Source organism: Aulostomus chinensis, chromosome 4, assembly GCF_037954235.1.
Source record: "Aulostomus chinensis isolate RoL2024-O1b breed Wild chromosome 4, RoL_Achi_v1.0, whole genome shotgun sequence".
Classification (NCBI taxonomy): Eukaryota; Metazoa; Chordata; class Actinopteri; order Syngnathiformes; family Aulostomidae; genus Aulostomus; species Aulostomus chinensis.
In genome coordinates, this window is record NC_141323.1 from 9,609,676 (window position 1) to 9,632,183 (window position 22,508).

Here is a 22,508-nt window from a genome sequence, read left to right on the forward strand (position 1 = left end):
ACCCTGACATGATCACTTCCTGTTGGACTACAAACACACCTCACCCTGACATGATCACTTCCTGTTGGACTACAAACACACCTCACCCTGACATGATCACTTCTTGCTGGACTACAAACACACCTCACCCTGACATGATCACTTCCTGTTGGACTACAAACACACCTCACCCTGACATGACCACTTCCTGTTGGACTACAAACACACCTCACCCTGACATGACCACTTCCTGCTGGACTACAAACACACCTCACCCTGACATGATCACTTCCTGTTGGACTACAAACACACCTCACCCTGACATGACCACTTCCTGTTGGACTACAAACACACCTCATCCTGACATGATCACTTCCTGTTGGACTACAAACACACCTCACCCTGACATGATCACTTCCTGCTGGACTACAAACACACCTCACCCTGACATGACCACTTCCTGTTGGACTACAAACACACCTCACCCTGACATGATCACTTCCTGTTGGACTACAAACACACCTCACCCTGACATGACCACTTCCTGTTGGACTACAAACACACCTCACCCTGACATGATCACTTCCTGTTGGACTACAAACACACCTCACCCTGACATGACCACTTCCTGTTGGACTACAAACACACCTCACCCTGACATGATCACTTCCTGTTGGACTACAAACACACCTCACCCTGACATGACCACTTCCTGTTGGACTACAAACACACCTCACCCTGACATGATCACTTCCTGCTGGACTACAAACACACCTCACCCTGACATGATCACTTCCTGCTGGACTACAAACACACCTCACCCTGACATGATCACTTCCTGCTGGACTACAAACACACCTCACCCCCCCTCTGCACCAGTAATTGAAGGAAGTAAAAAAGGAGAGATTTGTCATGCTGCAGTGTTGCCTCTCCAACTAAAACCCCCGACACGAAACACTGCTCCAGGAAACCTGCCACTCTCACTCTTTCCACGTTGATCCATTTGTTTCGCTCCTCTCTCTTCTGTCGGCCTCAGATGTTTTCTTGTACTGCTGCCATGTTGGTTTCCTCCGGGTTCTTAATCAGATCTGCAGAAATTAGGTTTCCAACAGCAAATTAAATGGAAGCAGATGCTGTTGCTTCTGTCCGGGACGGCGAGAGGGTGAAATTAAAAGCCTCTAATTTCCATACTGGTTCAGACTCAGTATTTCTGGTGAGAAGTGGTTCTCAGGGAGGGTGCTGGTACCTACCTGGTCCTGGACCATCACACCCTCCTCACCACTCCAACTTCAAGGCACAGGCAGTTGGGATTCACTTCATTTTCATTCTTGGTAAAATCCCTTTTAAAGCCATATTGCATTAATACCTGCAGGGGTGATGTGTTGCTTCATCCACTATTCAGTTATTTTAATAAAGTCTGGAGAGCACATGTGTCACAGGGTGTCACAGCTCCCCTGGTAGCGGGTGTCACAGCTCCAGGGTAGCGGGTGTCACAGCTCCCCTGGTAGCGGGTGTCACAGCTCCAGGGTAGCGGGTGTCACAGCTCCCCTGGTAGCGGGTGTCACAGCTCCAGGGTAGCGGGTGTCACAGCTCCAGGGTAGCGGGTGTCACAGCTCCAGGGTAGTGAGTGTCACAGCTCCCCTGGTAGCGGGTGTCACAGCTCCCCTGGTAGCGGGTGTCACAGCTCCCCTGGTAGCGGGTGTCACAGCTCCAGGGTAGCGAGTGTCACAGCTCCCCTGGTAGCGGGTGTCACAGCTCCAGGGCAGTGGGTGTCACAGCTCCAGGGTAGCGGGTGTCACAGCTCCAGGGTAGCGGGTGTCACAGCTCCAGGGTAGCGGGTGTCACAGCTCCAGGGCAGCGGGTGTCACAGCTCCAGGGTAGCGAGTGTCACAGCTCCCCTGGTAGCGGGTGTCACAGCTCCAGGGTAGCGGGTGTCACAGCTCCAGGGTAGCGGGTGTCACAGCTCCAGGGTAGCGGGTGTCACAGCTCCCCTGGTAGCGGGTGTCACAGCTCCAGGGTAGCGGGTGTCACAGCTCCAGGGCAGCGGGTGTCACAGCTCCAGGGTAGTGAGTGTCACAGCTCCAGGGCAGCGGGTGTCACAGCTCCAGGGTAGTGAGTGTCACAGCTCCAGGGCAGCGGGTGTCACAGCTCCAGGGTAGCGGGTGTCACAGCTCCAGGGTAGCGGGTGTCACAGCTCCCCTGGTAGCGGGTGTCACAGCTCCAGGGTAGCGGGTGTCACAGCTCCCCTGGTAGCGGGTGTCACAGCTCCAGGGTAGCGGGTGTCACAGCTCCAGGGCAGCGGGTGTCCCAGCTCCAGGGCAGCGGGTGTCACAGCTCCAGGGTAGCGGGTGTCACAGCTCCAGGGCAGCGGGTGTCACAGCTCCAGGGCAGCGGGTGTCACCTGCAGTGAGGTGACTCAGGCTCCCAGCAGAACAATGACTTTAATTAGTGCGGAGAGGAGCTCATAAATCCCTGGAGGATTTGTCAGAATTGAAAGTGGCTCTGAAAGGTGTGGGTTCTAAATATATTCACAGTGTGCCGGCCACGCTGGGACGGGATTAACCTGGTAGGGGGTCCCAGGCTGACAATGAGCTGCTGGACCCCCATTAACCCCCTCTAGTCCCTCCACCCTGTGCGCCCAGTGCACTGAAACGGTGCGCAGGCTCTCAGGTGGTTGGAGAGGATGTGTCATCGTCTCTGCGCCTGGCTGAGGGACGACGGAGGCTCTAAACGCAGGGACGCTCCTGATAAGAAGGCTCTTAGGGCCTCTGAGCTCTCAAGAGGCTGAAACTGTCTGCAGCTCCTTTACTGTAAGAGCTGCTCTTCAGGCGAGGTGAACAGAGAGACACCTGCAGCAGCACGAATCAATATTTCTGATGAACAGTGGATCACATGATCAGGTGAAATGTATAGAGATGATTTGCCAGGGAGGGTCATCCTTCGTCATCCATCAGTTTGCGTCCAGGGAGGAGGTCATGTGATCGGCGCGTTAGTTCGGCTGTCAGAGGCATCACACGGTTATGAGGCCGATTCTCAACAGCCAAGCAAGTAACAGGAGGCAGACATGAGTCATCATCAGGACATGTGGATCAATACTGATGACTGAAACTGATCAATGCTCAATACTGATCAGTCCTACATCAGGATACTGGCGCGTTCTCAGTGCCAGTGATTTCTGTCTTTAGTTATCATTATGTTTCATGTTTCAGTTCAAATCTGTTGAAATATTATGACAGCCGAGTATACAGCAGAATGACACACACACACACACACACACACACACACACACACACACACACACACACACACACACACACACACAAAACCACAGAGTGCCTCAGCTGGCCACTGGCCTGAATCATCAGTAATCCAAAAAGGTGAACATTTCCTTCTTTCTTGTGTGTGTGTGTGTGTGTGTGTGTGTGTGTGTGTGTGTGTGTGTACTTGGCCTAAATTGTCAGTGAACTGCAACATAGAAACTTCTATCTCGATACAGTGAGCTCAGCTGGCAGCGAAATGATAAACTGAACCACAACGATGAAAATGTGCGTGAATGTGTACATACTGCTTATGTGCATATACATGTGTATGTGTGTGTGTGTGTGTTTGAGTGAGAGAGAGGGAGGGGAGAGGGAGAGAGTGATGCAGGGACAATTACATCATTCACTGACCTGGGAAATCATTTTAGAGATGCTCCACTTACAAACACACACACTCCGTTTCCATCACCTCAGAGGACGTTACACGTTACATTAACATACATTAACTTCCTGGCGGCTCGGCGTAACCGCCGCTCATCTGACCTGAACCTGAACCTGAACCTTAAAGCAACGTCTTCACACTAAAATTAATGATTTTTTGGCACTGTGACCCCTAATGTGGTGGCAAGTCTCCGTAATAAAACTTTGTATTCATGTCCTCACAACATGTGGAATCCCTGGCACACACACAGACCTTCTGGTTATTGCTGACTGGGTATGAAATAAAACCTATTTTTACGTGTGTGTGGCGTATTGATACTCCACAGTCCAGTTTAGACTGCTGCTCATTAGCTCTGGACCTTCAGTGTTGGGCTTGTCGTCTCCGGTTCAGTTCGTTTCTCTTTTATTTTGAAATTTGAATCACTTGTGTCTTCTCTTGTTCTACTTCCTCCCTCTTTCTTAATGACTTAAGGCTCATTTATGTCCTGGTTATGTCATACATCCGCCATCATGACCAGCGCTCCTGACCTCCCCAGGTTCTGCTCCGCTTGGTCTGTATGGGTGCCATTAATGACCTACCATGATATTATCGTGATCAGAACCCACAACTGTTACGTAACGATCTTCATCTACAGATTTACTCAGGTGAAAATAAAATGGCGTCCCAGGACTCTCTGCTAACACACTGACACTGTGTGTGTGTGTGTGTGTGTGTGTGTGTTTTAAGCGTCTGTAGAAGATGTTTTATTCAGTAAAATGAAATATCTCTCCCTCCTCGGCATCAAACCCTGACAGTAAACATGTTTCTCCGCCATCTGCTCCTTCCATCTGTCCCTGTGTCTTTCTGTCTGCCTGCAGTCTAAATGTCAACCTGAGTTTTGAAAATGACTTTGCCGCTTGGATGAATCATTTAAAGGACTTGACACGAGCGCGGTCAAGTGGTTCCGACCTGCCGCGGCGCTCGTCTCAGATGACAGCATGCTAAGCGTTATTAATGCTAAGTTTATCCTTGGTTCTTCTTAGAGCCCAACGTGGCTTTGAGAGGTGAGAGGAGTGCCGACGAGGTGAGGAGGTTAACTCCCCAAATCTGATCCATCTACGTTCAAATAACAGACTCTAATAACGCAGGAAGTGGCCCAAATATAGCAACTTTCCCGTAAGAGATACGCTCCGGTTGAGAGTCGAGTCTGGTCCAAAGTGAGAGGAAGTAATCAGCATGACATCATCCGTTTGTTCACAAGCTCCCAGTTTTTGCCGTCGCTATTTGTTGCCGGTGTGGATAAGATGGTGGATCAGGTTGCCATGGCAGCGAGGTAGCCACACCCTAAAATACAGCCCTCTTCATTATCTAGATATGAGTTCCATGCTACGTAGAAGAGAACTTGAAGGAGCCGCTGACACCGAGGTTACAGGTTGTGTCGTCCATGACAGCCCTGACGACCATCAACCTGGCTGCCGTGGAGCTGGGATCTGTAGTTTTGTTTCCAGAAATATTCGTCATCGGGTTTCTCACCATGTGCACAGGTGTTCAGGGATCCATGCTAGCAGCTCACAACTGATCAGTGTGATCAGTTTGGACCTGCTTGTAAACATAGTAAACGACAAGAGATCACATGACCCAACTACCATAAATGACTTAAGATAGGCACCCACATTTACCACAAGCGCTAATTCACAGAGCGTACTCGCTGTAGTAGTATTCCTTCCTGTGCTGTGAACGTATTCCAACACAGTAAACCATTTGGCCTGCAGGAGTTCCAGTTACTGCAAGCGTGTCTCCAGGGTGTCTCTTGGTTTTATGATGCAAGTGTAGGGCAGGGTTGGAGAACGGTTCCTGAGAGAGTGCTGGTTCCCCCTGCAGACCCATCTTAGCTGGGTTTTCTGGTTTTATTACGTCCCCCGCAGCTCCAACTGCAAAGAGCTCAAGTCAAATGTTTCCCATGAAATGTAAAACTGCATCCCGAGCTGAACGACTTGTTCCGTCATTATCTCTGTAGGATCCCCCCCAACATCCGAGACATTGTTTACTGCACCGGGGTCAGTCTGATGGACGAGGACGTGTGGGAGTTCATCTGGATGAAGTTTCACTCGTCCAACGCCGTCTCAGAGAAGAAGATCCTGCTGGAGGCTCTGACCTGCTCGGACAACACCTTCCTCCTCAACAGGTCCGGTGGCGCCATCATGCTGAGTCTCTAATGGATCTCATCAGCTCAGTTCCACTTACAAGGTCGTTCATAAACACGTTCGAAGCAGGTCCAACGTGGCGTATTCGTCTCAGTCTCTGTTTGGGACCTTTTCTGATGTTTTGTTGCTAGAAATGTGTCCTGTTGGAGGGGGCTCTCGTGATCCGCCCAGGTGGGAGGTCTGATTGCAGCCCTCTGTGGAGGTGCACGGCCACCGAGCGTAGTCCATTGAAATGACATCACTGAGCTGAAGCTGCGGCGACGACAGCAACTGTAGCATGGAGCCGGACAAACAGTAGAAACTGGCCTCTCGCTTCAGGTCCAACTGAAGAATGGAAGTCCTGAGAACCGTTTGTGGTTCTGCAGCTGCTTGGCGCTCCACTTGGCCGTCCGGTCAGCGGCGCGTTTAAAAGAGCCCGCTAGCTAACGACGAGCGTCATGAGAGCTGTGAGGCCGAACCACGGACCCTTAAACACTCCCCAGGGCAAGTTATCCACTGCTTACTTCCCACGCAGCCGCTCGATCGACTGCTAATATAAAATTATTGATTGACACAACATTACAAGTGGTTTTCAGTTTTTCAATGAAATAGTTTTCAGCAGCCCACTCCCACATCTTCCATGAGCCCTTTCAAGCAGCACGAAGCCAAACAATCCCCGGTTTTGATTGCTTTACTGAGCTGCAACATCAAAACCTTAACAAACGTGTGTGCGTGTGTGGAAGAAGAATGTTTTATCTGGAGCTAACTGGTGCAACATCTCGCTGAGAAAAATAGGGTCTCATACACACTCAGAAGTGTGTAGCGAGACGGATCGATGAGTGTGTCAGGTATTGATTTCCCAGCCGTAGTTAACTGTTCTACAATCAGAGAGCCGGTACGGCGTGTTCATATAACACACACACACACACACACAAACACAAAAGCTCAAAGTATATATAAAAACACTGCACAGAGATGTCGTGATTGGTCACACAAGAAATAGTTTCGGCACAGAGGGATTGTAGGAAAAGAGAGGAAAATTGATTTGGTGGTTTAATGAAAAGATGGCAGCTACAACACACACACACACACACACACACACAGTCACAAAAATACAGTTACAACCAGAAAGTAAGAAAAGATGAAGGTAAAGTCTGAAACATTCCGCTGCGCCTCTTCGTTTTGCTCTTCAGAAGCACCATAGGAAGCGTGTTGCAGCATCCACATTGTCAGGATGCTGCAGCCAAACCGTCTGTTATTAGCAGGTTTCTGTAAATCCCTCAATAACGGACGAGCTCGCAGCAAAATAAAATGTAATTTTCTCCCCAAATTACATCAGCAGATATAGAGCCTGCGTTTGTTTATTTGGCAGTTTAATACCGTGGCTTTGGAAGACGATAAAGACGAGGACAAGATAAATCTAGCAAGCCGACAGTTTTAAATTCTTGTTTATTCATTCGTTCCATTTTGGTTCAGAATCCCAGCTCATTTATAGTCAGGCTGCAGGTGCAATGCGTTCCAGGTGAGTTTCCCAGGGAACCCTCCTGAGGTCGGACTTCCTCCTGATGAACCCTGGGATTTGCTGCGCATTAAAAGTGTGAACATTGTAAAAGATACAGTTTGAGCACTTTTTGGACTGAACTGTTTTAAACCAGCCGTTCCGTTCATCTTCCACCGGCAGACGTGCTGCTGCGAGTGCTGTTATTTGACCTGTGTGTCTCTGGGTCCGGCAGGTTGCTGAACCTGTCTCTGACCTCTGACCTGGTCCCTGAGCAGGACGTGATCGACGTCATCATCCACGTTGGCAGGAACCCGCAGGGTCGAAACCTGGCCTGGAGATACTTCCGAGAGAAGTGGGACGTCCTGAATGCACGGTGAGAGACGGTCCCTCGGTTGTCCAGCTGTCCTTGCGTCCGCCGCCGTGTCTAAACGTGTCTCTGACTCTGTGTCCAGTTATGGTGAAGCGCTGTTCATGAACTCGAAGCTCATCAGTGGAGTCACGGAGTTCCTGAACACCGAGAGAGAACTCAACGAGGTAAACACTCACACAGACGGCAGCAGTTGGCTCCTCCTCACTTCCTGTTTTCAGGACTTCAGTGAAGCAAAGGTCTTTTTATGTCACGAGATGTTTGGCCCCCCAGACCTGGCGAACATCAGTTCTCGGCTCCAGCTGATTTAGGACAGCAAGCGTTAAAGTAATACGGATTTATTTTCCAACACCTCAAAATGATCAGACGATCTGGATGCCTCGTTGTCACCTTCCTAAGACACAATTTACCATTTTGACTGCAAAAGGTTGGTTTTAAATGCGGCAGTTTTAGAGAGAAAGCAACTGTGAACCTGCTCAGCTCCAGCAAACAGGCTGATGTTTCCCTCAGGACCTGGTCGAGAGCCAATCACGTACTTCCCTAATTACTGGAGGTGGAACTATCAGCATGAAAGCTGCCAGTGGTTTCTGCTGCTCTGCTCATGCAGATTTGTCGAACCCACCAGCTGGAGGTGTGGTAGAGCGCTTTGCAGGTGCGGAGTATCTGGAAGTACAAGTACAACACCTGGTACTTCCTCAGGTCCTCGCTCTGGCTGAAGTAAAGAAATGAGAGTTTGTGAATGAGAGCTCAGCACTCTAATGTGTAGGATGTGACCGTTTGTCCCGCCCCACCTCCACTGTGATTGGACGACTGGATAAATGTGACAGCGACTGGCTGCATTTTAACAATATTTTTTAACTTTGTGACCAGTAACAAAAATGTTGAAAGGTGAAGTGCCTTGTCAGACTGTTGGTGGTGCGGACACAAGCGCTTCACCGCCGGAGAAAAAGCTGGGTTGGTTTTGGTGTCTCAGGTGAGACGTCACAAACACTCGACGCTGACTGAATCGAAGCGAAGTAAAATCTGGTCAACTGGACGTAAGTTTATCTTGAAGACGTTTCCCCTCTCATCTTAGAGGCTTCTTCAGTTCTAGTGAAGAGTGTGGAAGCTCCAGCTTATAAACCTATGTGGGAGTGGTCAGTGCTATTGTGGTGGAAACGACCCTCCCGAGACTCACCTGGCCTCCCCAAACGACAGTCGTTGTGCGGTGTCAGGGAGTTTCAGGGGTGGTCGTTAGGGAGTTTCACCGACCACTCAGATGCTAATGGGCTGTGCTGGCATCAGCCGTTCCACATGGGTCTTTCAGCTGAACTCTTTGGGGAAGCTTTGAAAGGACTTGGTTGACTGAAGGGTGTCAGAACGCTGCTCCTGGTGACATCAGTGCTGACGTTCCCACTGCAGACAAAAGCCAGACTGAAGAGGGCCTAACCGTCAGAAATGTTCTGTAATACATCGATCGCAGCTTCTCCTCGTTGGCCTCCCTCTGAAGTATGACAGTCACTGACGTGGTCCTTCGCCTCGGAGAAGCAGGTTTCCTGCTCCGCCACTGTGACGGATGTTGGAGCCTCACATTTAAACTGCAGATTCTCCAGATTAATCGCCGTGGTAATGTGTTCTCTGGTCATCCCTCCAGGGGATGACGATTCAAAACCTCCCACTAATTGTCCCAGCGAGCAGAGCCTCAACTGTCTGTTCGTTTTATTAAGAGCGGCTAGGCAACATATTTATTGATGTTTTATTTAAAAATGCTTCTCTGAAGAGACGAGGTAGAAACAAGAGGAAAATGAAAGAAGAAGAAACATGTCAAACACTTCAGAGGAGGGACAGAACAATTGAATCCTATTCCCTAAAGTTCACATCCTCACATTTTCCATTTGCTACAAACATAAAAGGTTGTTTTCTCTCTTTTTTGTGCTGTGAGCTTTCTGGGACAATGTTTTTAGAGATAAGTAGCCGTCCTGTTGGTATGGTAACCAGCAGCCTCTAACAAGAATCAGCACGTTAAAATGGAAACCCTGAATTACAAAAATGTTTCTGCAAGTCAAAATAAAGATGCCTTTTCGTTAGAGGTTGTTAAAGCTCGCCTCCGTCTGCTACACAAACGCAGTTGGAGTCAAAGAGGGGAAAGATGATCGTGGAAAGTGAAGATTATAAGAGTCGAAACTGTGAGGAAGAGTTTAAGAGGGCAGGACAAGAAACAGGAAATTGATGGTGGAGAAGAAAGTGGAGGGGAGCAGAGTTAACAGTGTTAGAGTAAATTGAAGGGCTGGATTTGCTCCACTGCTCCAGTGAATCTGTCAAACTCAGGATGACACCAAGTTTCCTCTTCAGTCCTTCACTCTGCAAGAGAAATGATTGTTCCTCCTTCAACAAAGTTTCTCCTCAACGTCATTAACCGCTCCTCTCATACGGGAAACTTCCTCCTCACTTCCTGTCCTCTGCAGGTGGCTGACCTGAGCCACCGTAGGCTCAACCGCGGTGCTCCTGTTGCCTCCAACAAGGAGATGATGCGAGTACTTGCTAATGTAGCATTCGCTAACAAGGGCCAGGCCAGGAGTTGGTGTAGGGCGAGGGTGAGCGGGGCGCCGCCCTCTCACCATGATGCTGGGCTGAAGGGGAACTCGGGACTCTTCTCATGGATTTCCTCTCACATTGGGAGTTCCTCTAAGACTCCGAGGAACCCTGCAGATTTGTGAGGGCTTTCATTTGTAATTTGTTGGTTTTAATTATCTAACTTATACCTTGTTTCCTTCATCCTCATTTTTCCACCTCCCTCACCCCGTCATTATTCCCTTGTTCAGTTAAAGGATTTCATCCAGTCCAGCGGCGTGGGGGCGGGGCCTGCTTTACCACGCGCACTGGAGATTGTGGAAGGAAACGTTCGCTGGCACCGCCTCCACCGGCGGCAGTTCTACCAATGGCTGCGGAAACCTCCGAGCCCTTCCCTTGGCTAACGCTATGCCAGCTAGCTAGCGCAGAGACTGCTAAACTATTGCTAATGCACCGCTAGCTTAAAGATGCAGTCGGACTGACAGAAAAAAGCTGAGGGAAAAGAAAGACTTGGTTATTTGGCTGGTTTTCTCCACTGGTTCTGCTTTTAAAGAAATTTGATTGCACATATTTCATTCAGATGGAGTCATCATGATTTCTTGGAAACGAGGCTGATCTGGTATCTCTGTGCTTTGAAAAACACGGGCTAGCATTGCTAGCTAGCAGCTAGAGTCCAAACTGGCAGATTCTTCTGAAGGCTGGCGAAGGCTGCAGCACGTTAGTTTGCTCTGACGTCAAGCAACAACAATGACAGGTTCTTAAAATGACAGCCAGCAACTCTTAACATTAAGCATTTTGCAAATGTTTGGTCTTTAAAGTCCAGCTGTTACGGTCTGCTAACGTTCTGATACAACGCAACAAGACTTCAACATTTCTGACTGTAAAACATTTTGTTAAAAATTAGACTTGAAATCCCTCTGCTGCCTTAGTGACCTTCAGCCCCAAGAATTGTTTTGTCTGTCATGAACCACCAAGTCTCCTTCCCGAAGACTCGTGTACGTTTTACACCCGTCTGACGTGAAGCATTAGCATGCTCCCCTCGCACAGCAACCTACTGGTGATCGGCGATGAGGCCTCCGGAACTGTTGATCAGTAATAATTCATGATGTGTCACTGCTGTTGAGGTCAGGTGAGATTTAAGCAGAAAACCACTTGGAACACTTTGGTAAAAATCATAATTTGGGTACAAATAACCACTTTTGATAGGAAGTAATTGTGTATTTGAAAAGTTTTTACACCATTTTGATGGTCTTCTTTAATTTAAAGTGATATATTTTGTGATGTGACGTTTGATTCAGGGAGGGTTTGTGTGAAGGTGCCATAACTCCAAGTTAAAAGTCCAAAATTCTGAACATGAACAAAAGGAACCTTCGACTATTCCACCTTGTTTAAGGCAACTGAACTGAGCCCAAACAGACCACGAACACATCTGTGCTTCAATCTGAAGCCAACATACAGAATCTCCAGACAAGTTTTAAGGAGGCAGACAGGTTTGTTGCTCTGTGACCGGACTACAGATCCAAATCCCACAACTAAACCAGCTCCAACAGTCCAAATCATACCTTCTTGTTTTTCCTACATTAAACCAGCTGACAGCAAAGGGCAGATCTCCCAGCAGTCAGCTGCATGTGGGTTATTGAACAGAGCTGTAATTAACACTACATGGACTCTGCATCCTCTGATCAGAGCACTCGGAGGACTCATTCAGACTCATTAACACGCCACAACATTCAAACTGCTTCAGCTTGAATTAAAGAGCATCTTTGTTTGTTTTTTCATCATCAAAAACTCCAGCAGTTTGGAAAATGTCAGTGGGTTTGAAATCTCTTCAAAAATATTCTTTGAATATTAAGTGTTTTGATGTAATTACTGAGCAGCAGTGATGTTGTGTTGTGGCTTGATGGAGTTTATCAAGCATTCAAACGGATAAATCGATTCTGATGCAAAGGAATCAGCCGATACCATAGAGGAGGGTATTAAATTGGGCATTCAGTCAACAATTAAGGAAAAGAAACTTTCCCCAACAAAACAGTACCTGTGAATTAAACGTACCCATCAATTAATTTCCGATCATCTCCTTTAAACGTGTTTTTGCAGAAAAGTGGCGAATTGAATGTTACAATTCAGAATCGAATCTTACACCTGGTCAGGAGCGGACGTCAAATCAAATCGCTCCTTTCCGCTGCTTGCTACGCCGACCCGACCACTGACGGCAGCACTCGTCACCAAAATGTCATTTAACAGTTTGATTTTCTTTTTTAAGTCTGTTTTTGACTTGTCAGAAAGGTCTCCCCCTCCTCGTTCCCTGAATTGAGGCTGCCAAACATTCTGTTCCTGCCAGTCGGTGTATTCTTGTGCTGTCTTTTACATCTCCAGGCCAGTGATGCGTACTTTCTTTTTCTCTGGTCCTTCGTAACATGGCCACAAATCCCAAATGTCCCCCTCGGTTCAAGGCAGCAGCCAAAGTAGCAGTTGTCACGTCGTACCAGACAACGGAGGTGTCCGGCCACTGAAGCGCCACGCAGTTCCAGACTCCCCTCACGTGACATTTGGACACACCGACCTGGAGATGATCCCTGGCCCAACATCCTCCAGAGTGAACCAAACTGGAGACGCAGCAACTGCTTGAGAGCATGAAGAGCTTTTCCAAACATTAAAAGTGGAAGTCCAGGGCAAAGCTGGCGGTCTTGAACCGACTGCTACACGAATCCCAAGTACTGCCTTAGAACTATAGAGCGGCTCTGCATGCAGGTTTTTCAAACTCAAATTGTTTCTTCTCGCACCGCTGGCATTTGGACAGTAGTAGCATGGCTCTTAACTAGCACGTTCTCAGCTAACAGTTGGACAAACAAAGACCAACTTAGCAGTTAGCACCAGAACTAAAGAGCTGTTCATTAAATCCGCCCTTGTATCCGAAGAGGGGATGTTTCAATTGACATTGAAATTGATTAATTTTTGAAGATTAGCGGGTAGCAATTTCCCCTCTGAAGAGTTGCCATGACAACCTTTGCTTTGGCTGTAACCTTTGGAGATGAAGCCTTTGACCAACTGCTCCTGTGGTGTCACCAATCGAAAGCACAAACCAAGAAGTTATGAGATGAGTCAGATGAGATGATCAGACGCTGGCCTCAGCTGCTGGACAGGACAGAAACTGAAATAAACACAACATATTTTTGTAGCTAATCAAAGGTTAGCTGTCAATACACCCTTTGTCCATCCCAGTGTGGATGAATGAAGGGGCAGATGAGTGGAACCAGAAAAGAAGATTTTGGTGGATGAAAAGCCTATCAGATTATCAGGCTAACAGAAACCTTTTAGTGTCGTTATTTGCAGATGATGTTGCTTTTTCCATGAACGTGTTCATACAGGGATATGAGGGACACAAGCAGGTCGTCACAGGGATATTTCCATGACTCGCGGGCCTGCGTGATGGACACCACGGTTGATTCTTCTGGATTCTGCAGCGTGGGGGAAGGTCTCGCAAGTAAAGTTCACCGTGCAGATGACGGATGAATTAAGTTGACGGGACGTTGCAAGGCTCTTCATTTTGCGGGGGGATTAATCCTTCAGTGGCGCAATGGTATTGTTTGCACACGAAGAAGAGTCAGATGTTGTTGAACGACGGAGCGTGCCTCTACATCAGACGTGACGGAGCGGTGGAGGGACAGTTGTTGGAGCTTCTGTGAGGATAATGGAGCTAACGGTGCGACGGCAGCAGGGATGGTACGCTATGATGGGCACTTATGGCGTGACGGAATCTTCAGCGTGATGGATTTCCCAGAATCGGACTGTCTGCTCGTACCCTCTCAGAGGTGTAAACGTTGTGTGGACGGACTTATAAAGTCCAGTCTTTGAGGAGCGCTGATCTGGACATGAGAACACGAGAAAGCGATGGATATTTTATCTGCGGGGACTGGTGTGAATCCTGGAAAAGGACCCAGACGAACCATCACGAACTGTGGGAAGGTCTGATGACCTTCGCCCTGGTGAACAGAGACTTGAAGGAATTCCTCCTCTGTTAGTTCCAGCGTTGATGTTAATACTTGAGCCATATATGAATTAATGGGTCTGCCTGCTTCTATACAGTGTGTGTCCTGTGTGTGTGTGTGCGTGGGTGTGTGTGTGTGTGTGCGTGAGAGGAAGATGAGGAAGGTAACAGCGGTGCTGGTGAAGACGACTGCTTCACGATAATGAAGTGCTCATTATGATTATGATGGAGAAGGAAGGTGAATCTGATGAGTCCGTATTGATGTGAAAAATCAAATTATGCTAATTATTCTGTGCATTTTGAACCTTTATTGTCCTTTCAGGGAAATTTGGTTTACAGACAAAAAGCACACATCCGCCCTATGTACAATAAACCCTGTAAACTATACACGCGTGATGAGGAGAATCTGACGAAGGTGATTTACATGGTCATGATAACAGTGGTGATGATGACGGGTCCAAGATATGAGTGGGGGACAGGAAGTCACGGGGAATATCTGGAACCTGCTCCCTGTTTGCGCTGCTGTGATGTCTTGTGTTTTCTGATTGGATGATATTAAAATGGTTAACCTCAGGTGTGTTGGGTCTGGTTCAGTTCACGGTTCCTGATGAGCACTGACTTCTATTTTAAGAAGTCCTCACTTCTTCAAAATTGAAACACGAGACTTATGAATAAACATTTGAGGGTATTTTGTAGACGATGAAATGGTTTTAAAAAGGTGCAATAAAAATATGTAAAGTTTGCATTTCTGTGACTGCTGCAAACAAATATCTGATTTTCAGCAGGTTTTGACAGGAATTTAAACCGTTTTATTCATTTTTTGCAGTAAAATTGGCAGATGGATGAGCTGAGGTGATGCTAACCGATACCCCCCTCCCTGCTGCACAGACCCTCGTAAACCGCTGACCCCTACTGAGTGACCCCTCGCCCTTCGTGAGTAGACGAGGAGATGCTATTCACGTTCATCATGTCGAACACAGACGTCGTACTGGAAAGAAGTGAAAGCTGCTGTTGAAGCAGCAGCTGAGCTCCTACACTCTGTTAACTGAGCAGCACAGGGGGGACGGTCACAGGGTTTCCATGGTTAGTGTTTTATATTGTGTGTCAGTGCACCATAAAGAAGTAAAATGTGCGGTTATTGAAGTTTAAATGGAACAGTTAGCAGTGCTAAGCTAACGTTAGCCTATGGAGGAACTACACCAAGGTCACATGACTTCAAGGTCACCAGGTCAACCCAGGTTTTTAAGAGTCCACCACTCCAACATCCACTGGTCTGGTGTTTACTGGTGGATCTGATGTAGACCTGAACCTCCACCATCCAACGGTCTGGTGTTTACTGGTGGATCTGATGTAGAACTGAACCTCCACCATCCACCAGTCTGGTGTTTACCGGTGGATATGATGTAGAACTGAACCTCCAACATCCACTGGTCTGGTGTTTACTGGTGGATCTGATGTAGAACTGAACCTCCACCATCCACCGGTCTAGTGTTTACTGGTGGATCTGATGTAGAACTGAACCTCCACCATCCACCAGTCTGGTGTTTACTGGTGGATCTGACGTAGAACTGAACCTCCACCATCCACCGGTCTGGTGTTTACTGGTGGATCTGATGTAGAACTGAACCAGTCTGGTGTTTACTGGTGGATCTGACGTAGAACTGAACCAGTCTGGTGTTTACTGGTGGATCTGACGTAGAACTGAACCTCCAACATCCACCGGTCTGGTGTTTACTGGTGGATCTGATGTAGAACTGAACCTCCACCATCCACCAGTCTGGTGTTTACTGGTGGATCTGATGTAGAACTGAACCTCCACCATCCACCGGTCTGGTGTTTACTGGTGGATCTGATGTAGAACTGAACCTCCAACATCCACCAGTCTGGTGTTTACTGGTGGATCTGATGTAGAACTGAACCTCCAACATCCACCAGTCTGGTGTTTACTGGTGGATCTGATGTAGAACTGAACCTCCACCATCCACCAGTCTGGTGTTTACTGGTGGATCTGATGTAGAACTGAACCTCCACCATCCACCAGTCTGGTGTTTACTGGTGGATCTGATGTAGAACTGAACCTCCAACATCCACCAGTCTGGTGTTTACTGGTGGATCTGATGTAGAACTGAACCTCCACCATCCACCAGTCTGGTGTTTACTGGTGGATCTGATGAAGAACTGGTCGGTGTTAGGATTCACTGCCGCTAAACAAATCAGGCACCAGGCTGACACGACTACTCTGGTCGGGGCCCTTTAATAGGTGGTCGCTGGACTCACCTGAAGACACGGCACAGATCCAGGTGTGAGCAACCAGGTTCTCCCTGCCGCCTGTTATCTGATGACCAAAGACGTATCATGGAACCCTGTGTAAACCGGCGGTGTGCGGATGGTGGGTGCCACTGATACCAGGCTCAGAGTCCTGCTCGCCACCACATCATCGACCCTGTTCACATCCGTCACGCTTCAGTCAGTCCTGAAGAATATTGTTCTCTTGTTTGTGGCTGAGCTCATCCCTCAACCTGCCCTCCTCCTTGTGTCGGCTCCCTCGACCCTCGTCAGCCCGCCAGCCGGGCCTCCCTCTATCAGTAGCACAGAAATGATTCTGTAACTGAGCTGAGTCTCCGCACGCTTCCTGGCGTCGCCTTGACAAAAGGAAGATGGGCTCGAGGAGGAGGAGGCGAAGAAGCAACAAGGTGAGAGCGGTTTCAAAGGAACGAGGATGACGATGGTGACGAGAGAAGGAAAGAGGGATGGAGGGGAAAGGAACAAGGAACAGAGAGAAAACCAGTGCATCGAAGACAGGATTAGGATGAGGAGAACTGAAAGGTGGATGGAGGGACATGAAAAGGACAAATAAAGAAGGAAACAAAAATGGAATGGCGGGGGAAAGCAAGAGAGGAAGAAAAGAATAACAGGAAGAAAGGCAAGGAAGAATAGAAGGAACAAAGAAGGGACCAAGTAATAAAAAAGGGGGAAACGAGCAGGAATAAACAGTTGCGATGCAGATAAAACCTGGGGAAGAGTAAAAAAAGGATGAGGGAAGGAAGGAGGGATGAAGGGAAGAGAAGAGGGAAGGAGGGAGATGTCAATGCATTCAGGGTACGAACAGGATGAAGAGACCTGGAAAAGATGGATGTAAGGATATTAGAAGGACAAATGAAGAGGAGGAAGTGAGAACCTGGTGAAGAAGGGAAGGCAGCAGAAGCAAAGGGAAGAGGAGAGAATGGAAAACAACGGGGAAGGAGGTCAAACTGAGACAGGAGGGTAAAGGAAGAGGAGTGAAGGAGGGAGGGATGAAGGGCATCTGAAAGGGCAGGAGAAAGAGGAGGAGATGAAGATGGAAAAGTGGACCAAAGGAGGGAGGAGACAGAATAAGAGCAGCAGTAGGTTATTATTCTAAATGGCTTCTGTCTGTTCAGAGAATCCCATTTTAGATAACACACACACACACACACACACACACACACACACACACGCACGGAGAAGAAAAACTATTATTCATTTTCTGATAACAAGTGTAATCCAGGGTTACTATGGTAACGGCTTCTCTACAGTCATTGGAGTTTATTTTACAACAGAACCGCTAATGTAACAAAACTGCTCGCGTCATATTTCTGTCCATGTTTGACGTGAAGGTTCTGGATGTTTCTTCATCATCATCACCATCATCATCAGGGGGCGTGTCTAGATTTGTTGGTTTGAGCCGACAAATTACAAGTACAGCGTTACAAAACCACTCGGTTTAGCTGCTGTTAGCGCTCAGTGTCCGCTAGCTTGAGGCTAACGTGGCTGGCTCTTCCTGCGAGTCACACTGAGGTGATGACGGAGGGAAAACCACCTGATTGAGGTGTGAGGAGACATGAGCTGAGACTGAGGTCAGACACTCGATCGCTGAGCACCTGTGACATCACAACATCTCCTGGCACGGCAGACTTGTGGGGGCGTTCCTCCTTCATTATTCACCAGAGAGACTAACAACTGAGCAGCAGACGAGGTCCGCCCTCGCACGCCAGAGTCCAGGTGCACTCTGGGAATTGAGTCATGGGCCTTCTGCCGGCAACCGGCACCGATGCCAGGGAACCAGAGTGACGCAGAACCGGGGTTTGGGCCTCAGCCTCATCCTGTGACTTCACCGCCTCACCAGAACAAACAAATACAGCTTTCAGGAGGTCAAACTCAGTGGTTTTGTTGTCAACATCATGACTCATTAAGAAGTTAGTTTGAAACGAGTGTGTAGGCTAACACACACACACACACACACACAGATCCAAACCCTTGAATCCAGGTTTGTTGGAGGTGTGTGTGAATGAAGCTGAAGAGAAATTAAATTCATTGCATTGCAGAGACTGAAAAGATGAATATTTAATGTGTGTGTAAGAGAGTGTTTGGCCTCGAGGAAAATCAGCTCAACTTTCATTCATATTGAAATGAAGCGAGAGAGAGAGGAAGCGGATTAGGAGGAGCGATACGAGGAGGATGGAGAGGATGGAGGAGAGGGAGCGAGGAAGCAGGGGAAGAGGAGGAGTCACGGTGACTTTATCTGTTTCACGGCTGTCACACAGCAAACTAATCCACCGCCACTCTGCCGCCCTTGTGAGGACAAACACAACTTTATTGTCCGTGGTCAACCTGAACACTGACCTGCTGAGATCGGCGAGGCCAACGCTCTCATGATGAGACGCCAAACACTTACAGCGATACTTCACCCAAAAGTATATTTTGCCTTTCAAGTACTCCTGAAAGTATTTCTCAAGGATTTCTATTTTCCTCAGTTTTTGAGACTCCAGAATTCAAGAAGAGCCGGGCACGTGTGTTTAGCTTGAAGCTGATGGCGTGCGTCCAGCGTCCTGGCGGGTTTATTCTCTGATACGAGGCCTGCGCGCCGATGAGGAAAACTAACGCCCTGCAGTCCCGTCATCTAGAACAAGGACACGCAACACTTTTGTCTTGAAAAGTTTTCATCCAAATAGATTTTGGTAAATGTGTGAATCGATGGGTTGATGAAGTCCAGAGGTTCATCTCCCGGCTGGTCCTCGCTGCGTCCATGTGTGGGGTCAAAGGTCAGAGCTGCAGTTCATTTCCTCAGATGGTGTTTTTCCTCTGTTTTGAATGAACTGAAAGCAACCCGTCGTTTTCCAACCCTGACCATCATTTTATGATCGTTAGTCCTAAAAACCACCCGTGCAAACGTCATCATAAAGAATCCCTTCTTCTACTCTCCGTTTCCAAAAGTATCAGTAGCTGTACTTCAGTAACGTGTATTTGTACTTCTGTATCCAGGTTTCTATGGAGATGTGAAAGATTTTGGTGTGGTTGCAGCAGCTTGAAAGTGACTGACAGTCAACGCACATTTAGATGGGGGGTCTCCAAATATTGACTCAGAGCGCGCTGACGAGCACGCATCCCACCAGCTGAAGATCTGAACATTAATGTGGTCAGTCTGACGCACACACACACACACACACACACGCACACACACCAAAAAAAACATTGCCTTTGCTTCTCCTTCAGAGAACAGAGATGAAACGTCAGATTTGGAAAACAGTTGGCGGCGGCAGCAACACACATTCACTCACATTAACACACACACACACTCGGGGACACAACATGAGACACTTCGAAGCACACGGTTCTTCATATTTATTCTTGTTTTGGGGGAGGAAAAAAAACACATCTTTTACGTAAAAAAGTTCCAAACAAGCAAGCAGCCTCGGCTCAGACGGCTGGTGAGACTGGGAGAGCGGACGGAGGAAGACGCCTCACTCTGATGGCAGGAGCTTCACACGCCACGTCAGTGCCGCTTTTATGAGTGCAAATACGGGGGAATTTGGGGTGAAAGTGTGAAAAAAGAGAGGAGGAGTGTGTGTGTGTGTGTGGGTGGGTGCATTTCTGTTGTGTTTTTACTGTATCAGAGACAAATGTCAATCTGTGGTTTGGCAATAAAGTTGTGTAAAGCTGGAATGCCAGGCTGCTGTGTCGGCGTGTCTCTGGGGCGCCGAAGCAGCAAGCGACATATCCTTCCCTACAACATCATAATTTTCAGTTGCCATGGCAACTGCCATATCCAGGAGCAGTTAATTTAATGCAACAATGGAAGAAGTGTGCCAGCTTGATATTTCTCTGTTTGTTAAAACAAAGCGGTGGGGAACTGCTCGCCACTGCTGCGGGGAAGTCCGCCAGGTTTCCGCTCCAGAACCACACGCCATTGGACAAGTCTGAGAAACCCTGTGACATCACTGATCCTGTGACTTTTCCCACGGTGCCACCAGCAGTTTGACATTTCCAGAGAAACATCCAGACGAGCGTCAGAGTAAATATGGTCATTAATCTCATTTTATTATTGAGTCAGGTTCGGTCATGTGACTCCAGTCCTCAGCGCTGTCACAAACCGACATCTCAGTCCGATTGAATGTTGCGTTTCTTCTTTAATTTGAGGTTTATGATGTGCAGGAAGGCCCGGATGGAGGACATTGATGAATTACTGATCAATATCGTGCAAATCAGATGAGAGACGGAACAGGACGAGACGAGAGGTTTGAGGTAAATTGAAATGTTCTGAGGAAATTGGTTGTTTCCTCCAGACAAGTGAGGAAAACACAGGAAAATGACAGTGTGTGTGTGTGTGTGTGTGGGTAGTAATTATATCTGTAGTCAGGCTTGATGGATGATTGAGGTTGTATCTGCGGCCTGAGGCCCGTAACGCACCACAGCACTATTAATCTGACATCACTGCTGTGTGTGTGTGTGTGTGTGTGTGTGTGTGTGTGTGTGTGTGTGTGTGTGTGTGTCAGATAGAGTAGACACTTGTGTTTCAAACTGACTTCCCTTTGAGTCAGTATAATGACGCCAAAACCACTGAGTTTGACTCTCTGAAAATTCAGTTTTTTTAAGTCTGGTGAGGCGATGAAGTCAGAGGAAGATTTTTATCAAACTTTAAACAAACTTTTTTAGTCAAAGCCTCTTTTTGTCTGTTGTCAAACTGTCGTTCTCAAATCACTGCGCCAGTCAGGAAAGTAGTTCCAGCTACGTGTCTGATTCTACCACTACAATGTCTCCTCATGTTAAACTGGTATTTAACAATACAACCCTCCTGATGTTAATGCAGGCAGAGACTACGCTAACACTTCCCACCCACTACCAGTCATTGTGCTAAGCTAACTAGCCTGGGTCTCGGCTCCCTGGAGAAGAGTGTGTGTCCTCTTGTCTGGCTCTGGGGACGATGGCCTTGCTCTACAATCAATAAGAAAGTACAAATGTAGTATAACTCTGGAAGTGTGTTTTTGTTTTACTGCCAGCCAAGTGAACGAGTCACTCATATCAGGAGCCTCTCTTGTGTAAAAACCCTCCATGATGATGCATGAAGAAGAGATGTAGTTCTCTCTGCCTCTCGTGAGTTACCTTGTTGGACGACACTTGTGAGCGCCGACGTGCTGGGTGCGGACAGAATAGGTGGACCTCACATGTTGGTACGGCTGTTTGAGGGTATTTAGTGCTGATGGGTGGCGTCAAGGGACGAGAGAATACATTGGCCTGTCGGTGACGGGTCCCCAGGTGTAGAGTAAGACAAGTATGAGAGTGTGTATGTGTGTGTGTGTATAAAAGTACTCCACTGATAATCAACCACAATTACAGCGACAGACAGATTCCTCGAGTGGGTGGAGGGAGGAGAGAACTATTGATATGGTAATATGTCTCTCACACACACACACACACACACACACACACACACACACAGGGCTACTGCAGTGTGACAGCCAGAGAATAGTTGGTTTCATCTTGTGTATCAGAAACCTTTATTACCACTGGAGACTGGAGCTACTTGCTTTAGAGAGAGAGAAAGAGAGAGAGAGAGGCGTGTTGCATTCAGGTGAATTTGTGCAAAATGAAACTCAGCGGTCGTGACGAAGTCTGATGGTTTCCTCATGGTTGTTATTATCGGCACGTTTTGAGCTTTTCAAAGCCTTTACACCAAATCAAACCAGCAAAAGGAAGAACTTTGATTCACTGAAATCGATTTCATGTTTGTGTAATGAGCTGCTTCTCAGAGGAAGTTCTGACTTGATTTTTAAGATACGCATCATCACTAAATTCACTCTTGGGTTATTGCATCCGTGCTAGATTATGCTGCTGATACAGCTGGAACCTGAAAGGAACCAACAATTATTGTCCATCGCCCCCAGAGCCAGACAAGAAGATATAGAGACCCTTCCCTCGGGAGCCGAGACCCACGCTAGTTAGCTTAGCACAGTGAACGGTAGC

The 22,508-nt window shown here is 47.8% G+C and overlaps 1 protein-coding gene across 6 annotated transcripts in view; it reads left to right on the plus strand.

Annotated features, from left to right (window-relative positions):
* The window catches only part of LOC147262606 (thyrotropin-releasing hormone-degrading ectoenzyme-like), a 129,453-nt gene that overhangs the window by 94,444 nt on the left and 12,501 nt on the right, over window positions 1–22,508 (plus strand). For 2 of the 6 annotated variants that reach the window (XR_015112426.1, XM_086201627.1), the window contains exons 17-19: window positions 5,678–5,845; window positions 7,577–7,717; window positions 7,797–7,878. Coding sequence is in view for 4 of the 6 variants with exons in the window: in XM_086201627.1 (XP_086057753.1) it covers window positions 5,678–5,845; window positions 7,577–7,717; window positions 7,797–7,878 (391 nt within the window). In the remaining 2 variants the exon portion in view is untranslated. The other 4 variants (XR_015112427.1, XM_086201629.1, XM_086201628.1 and 1 more) reach the window with 4 other exon arrangements.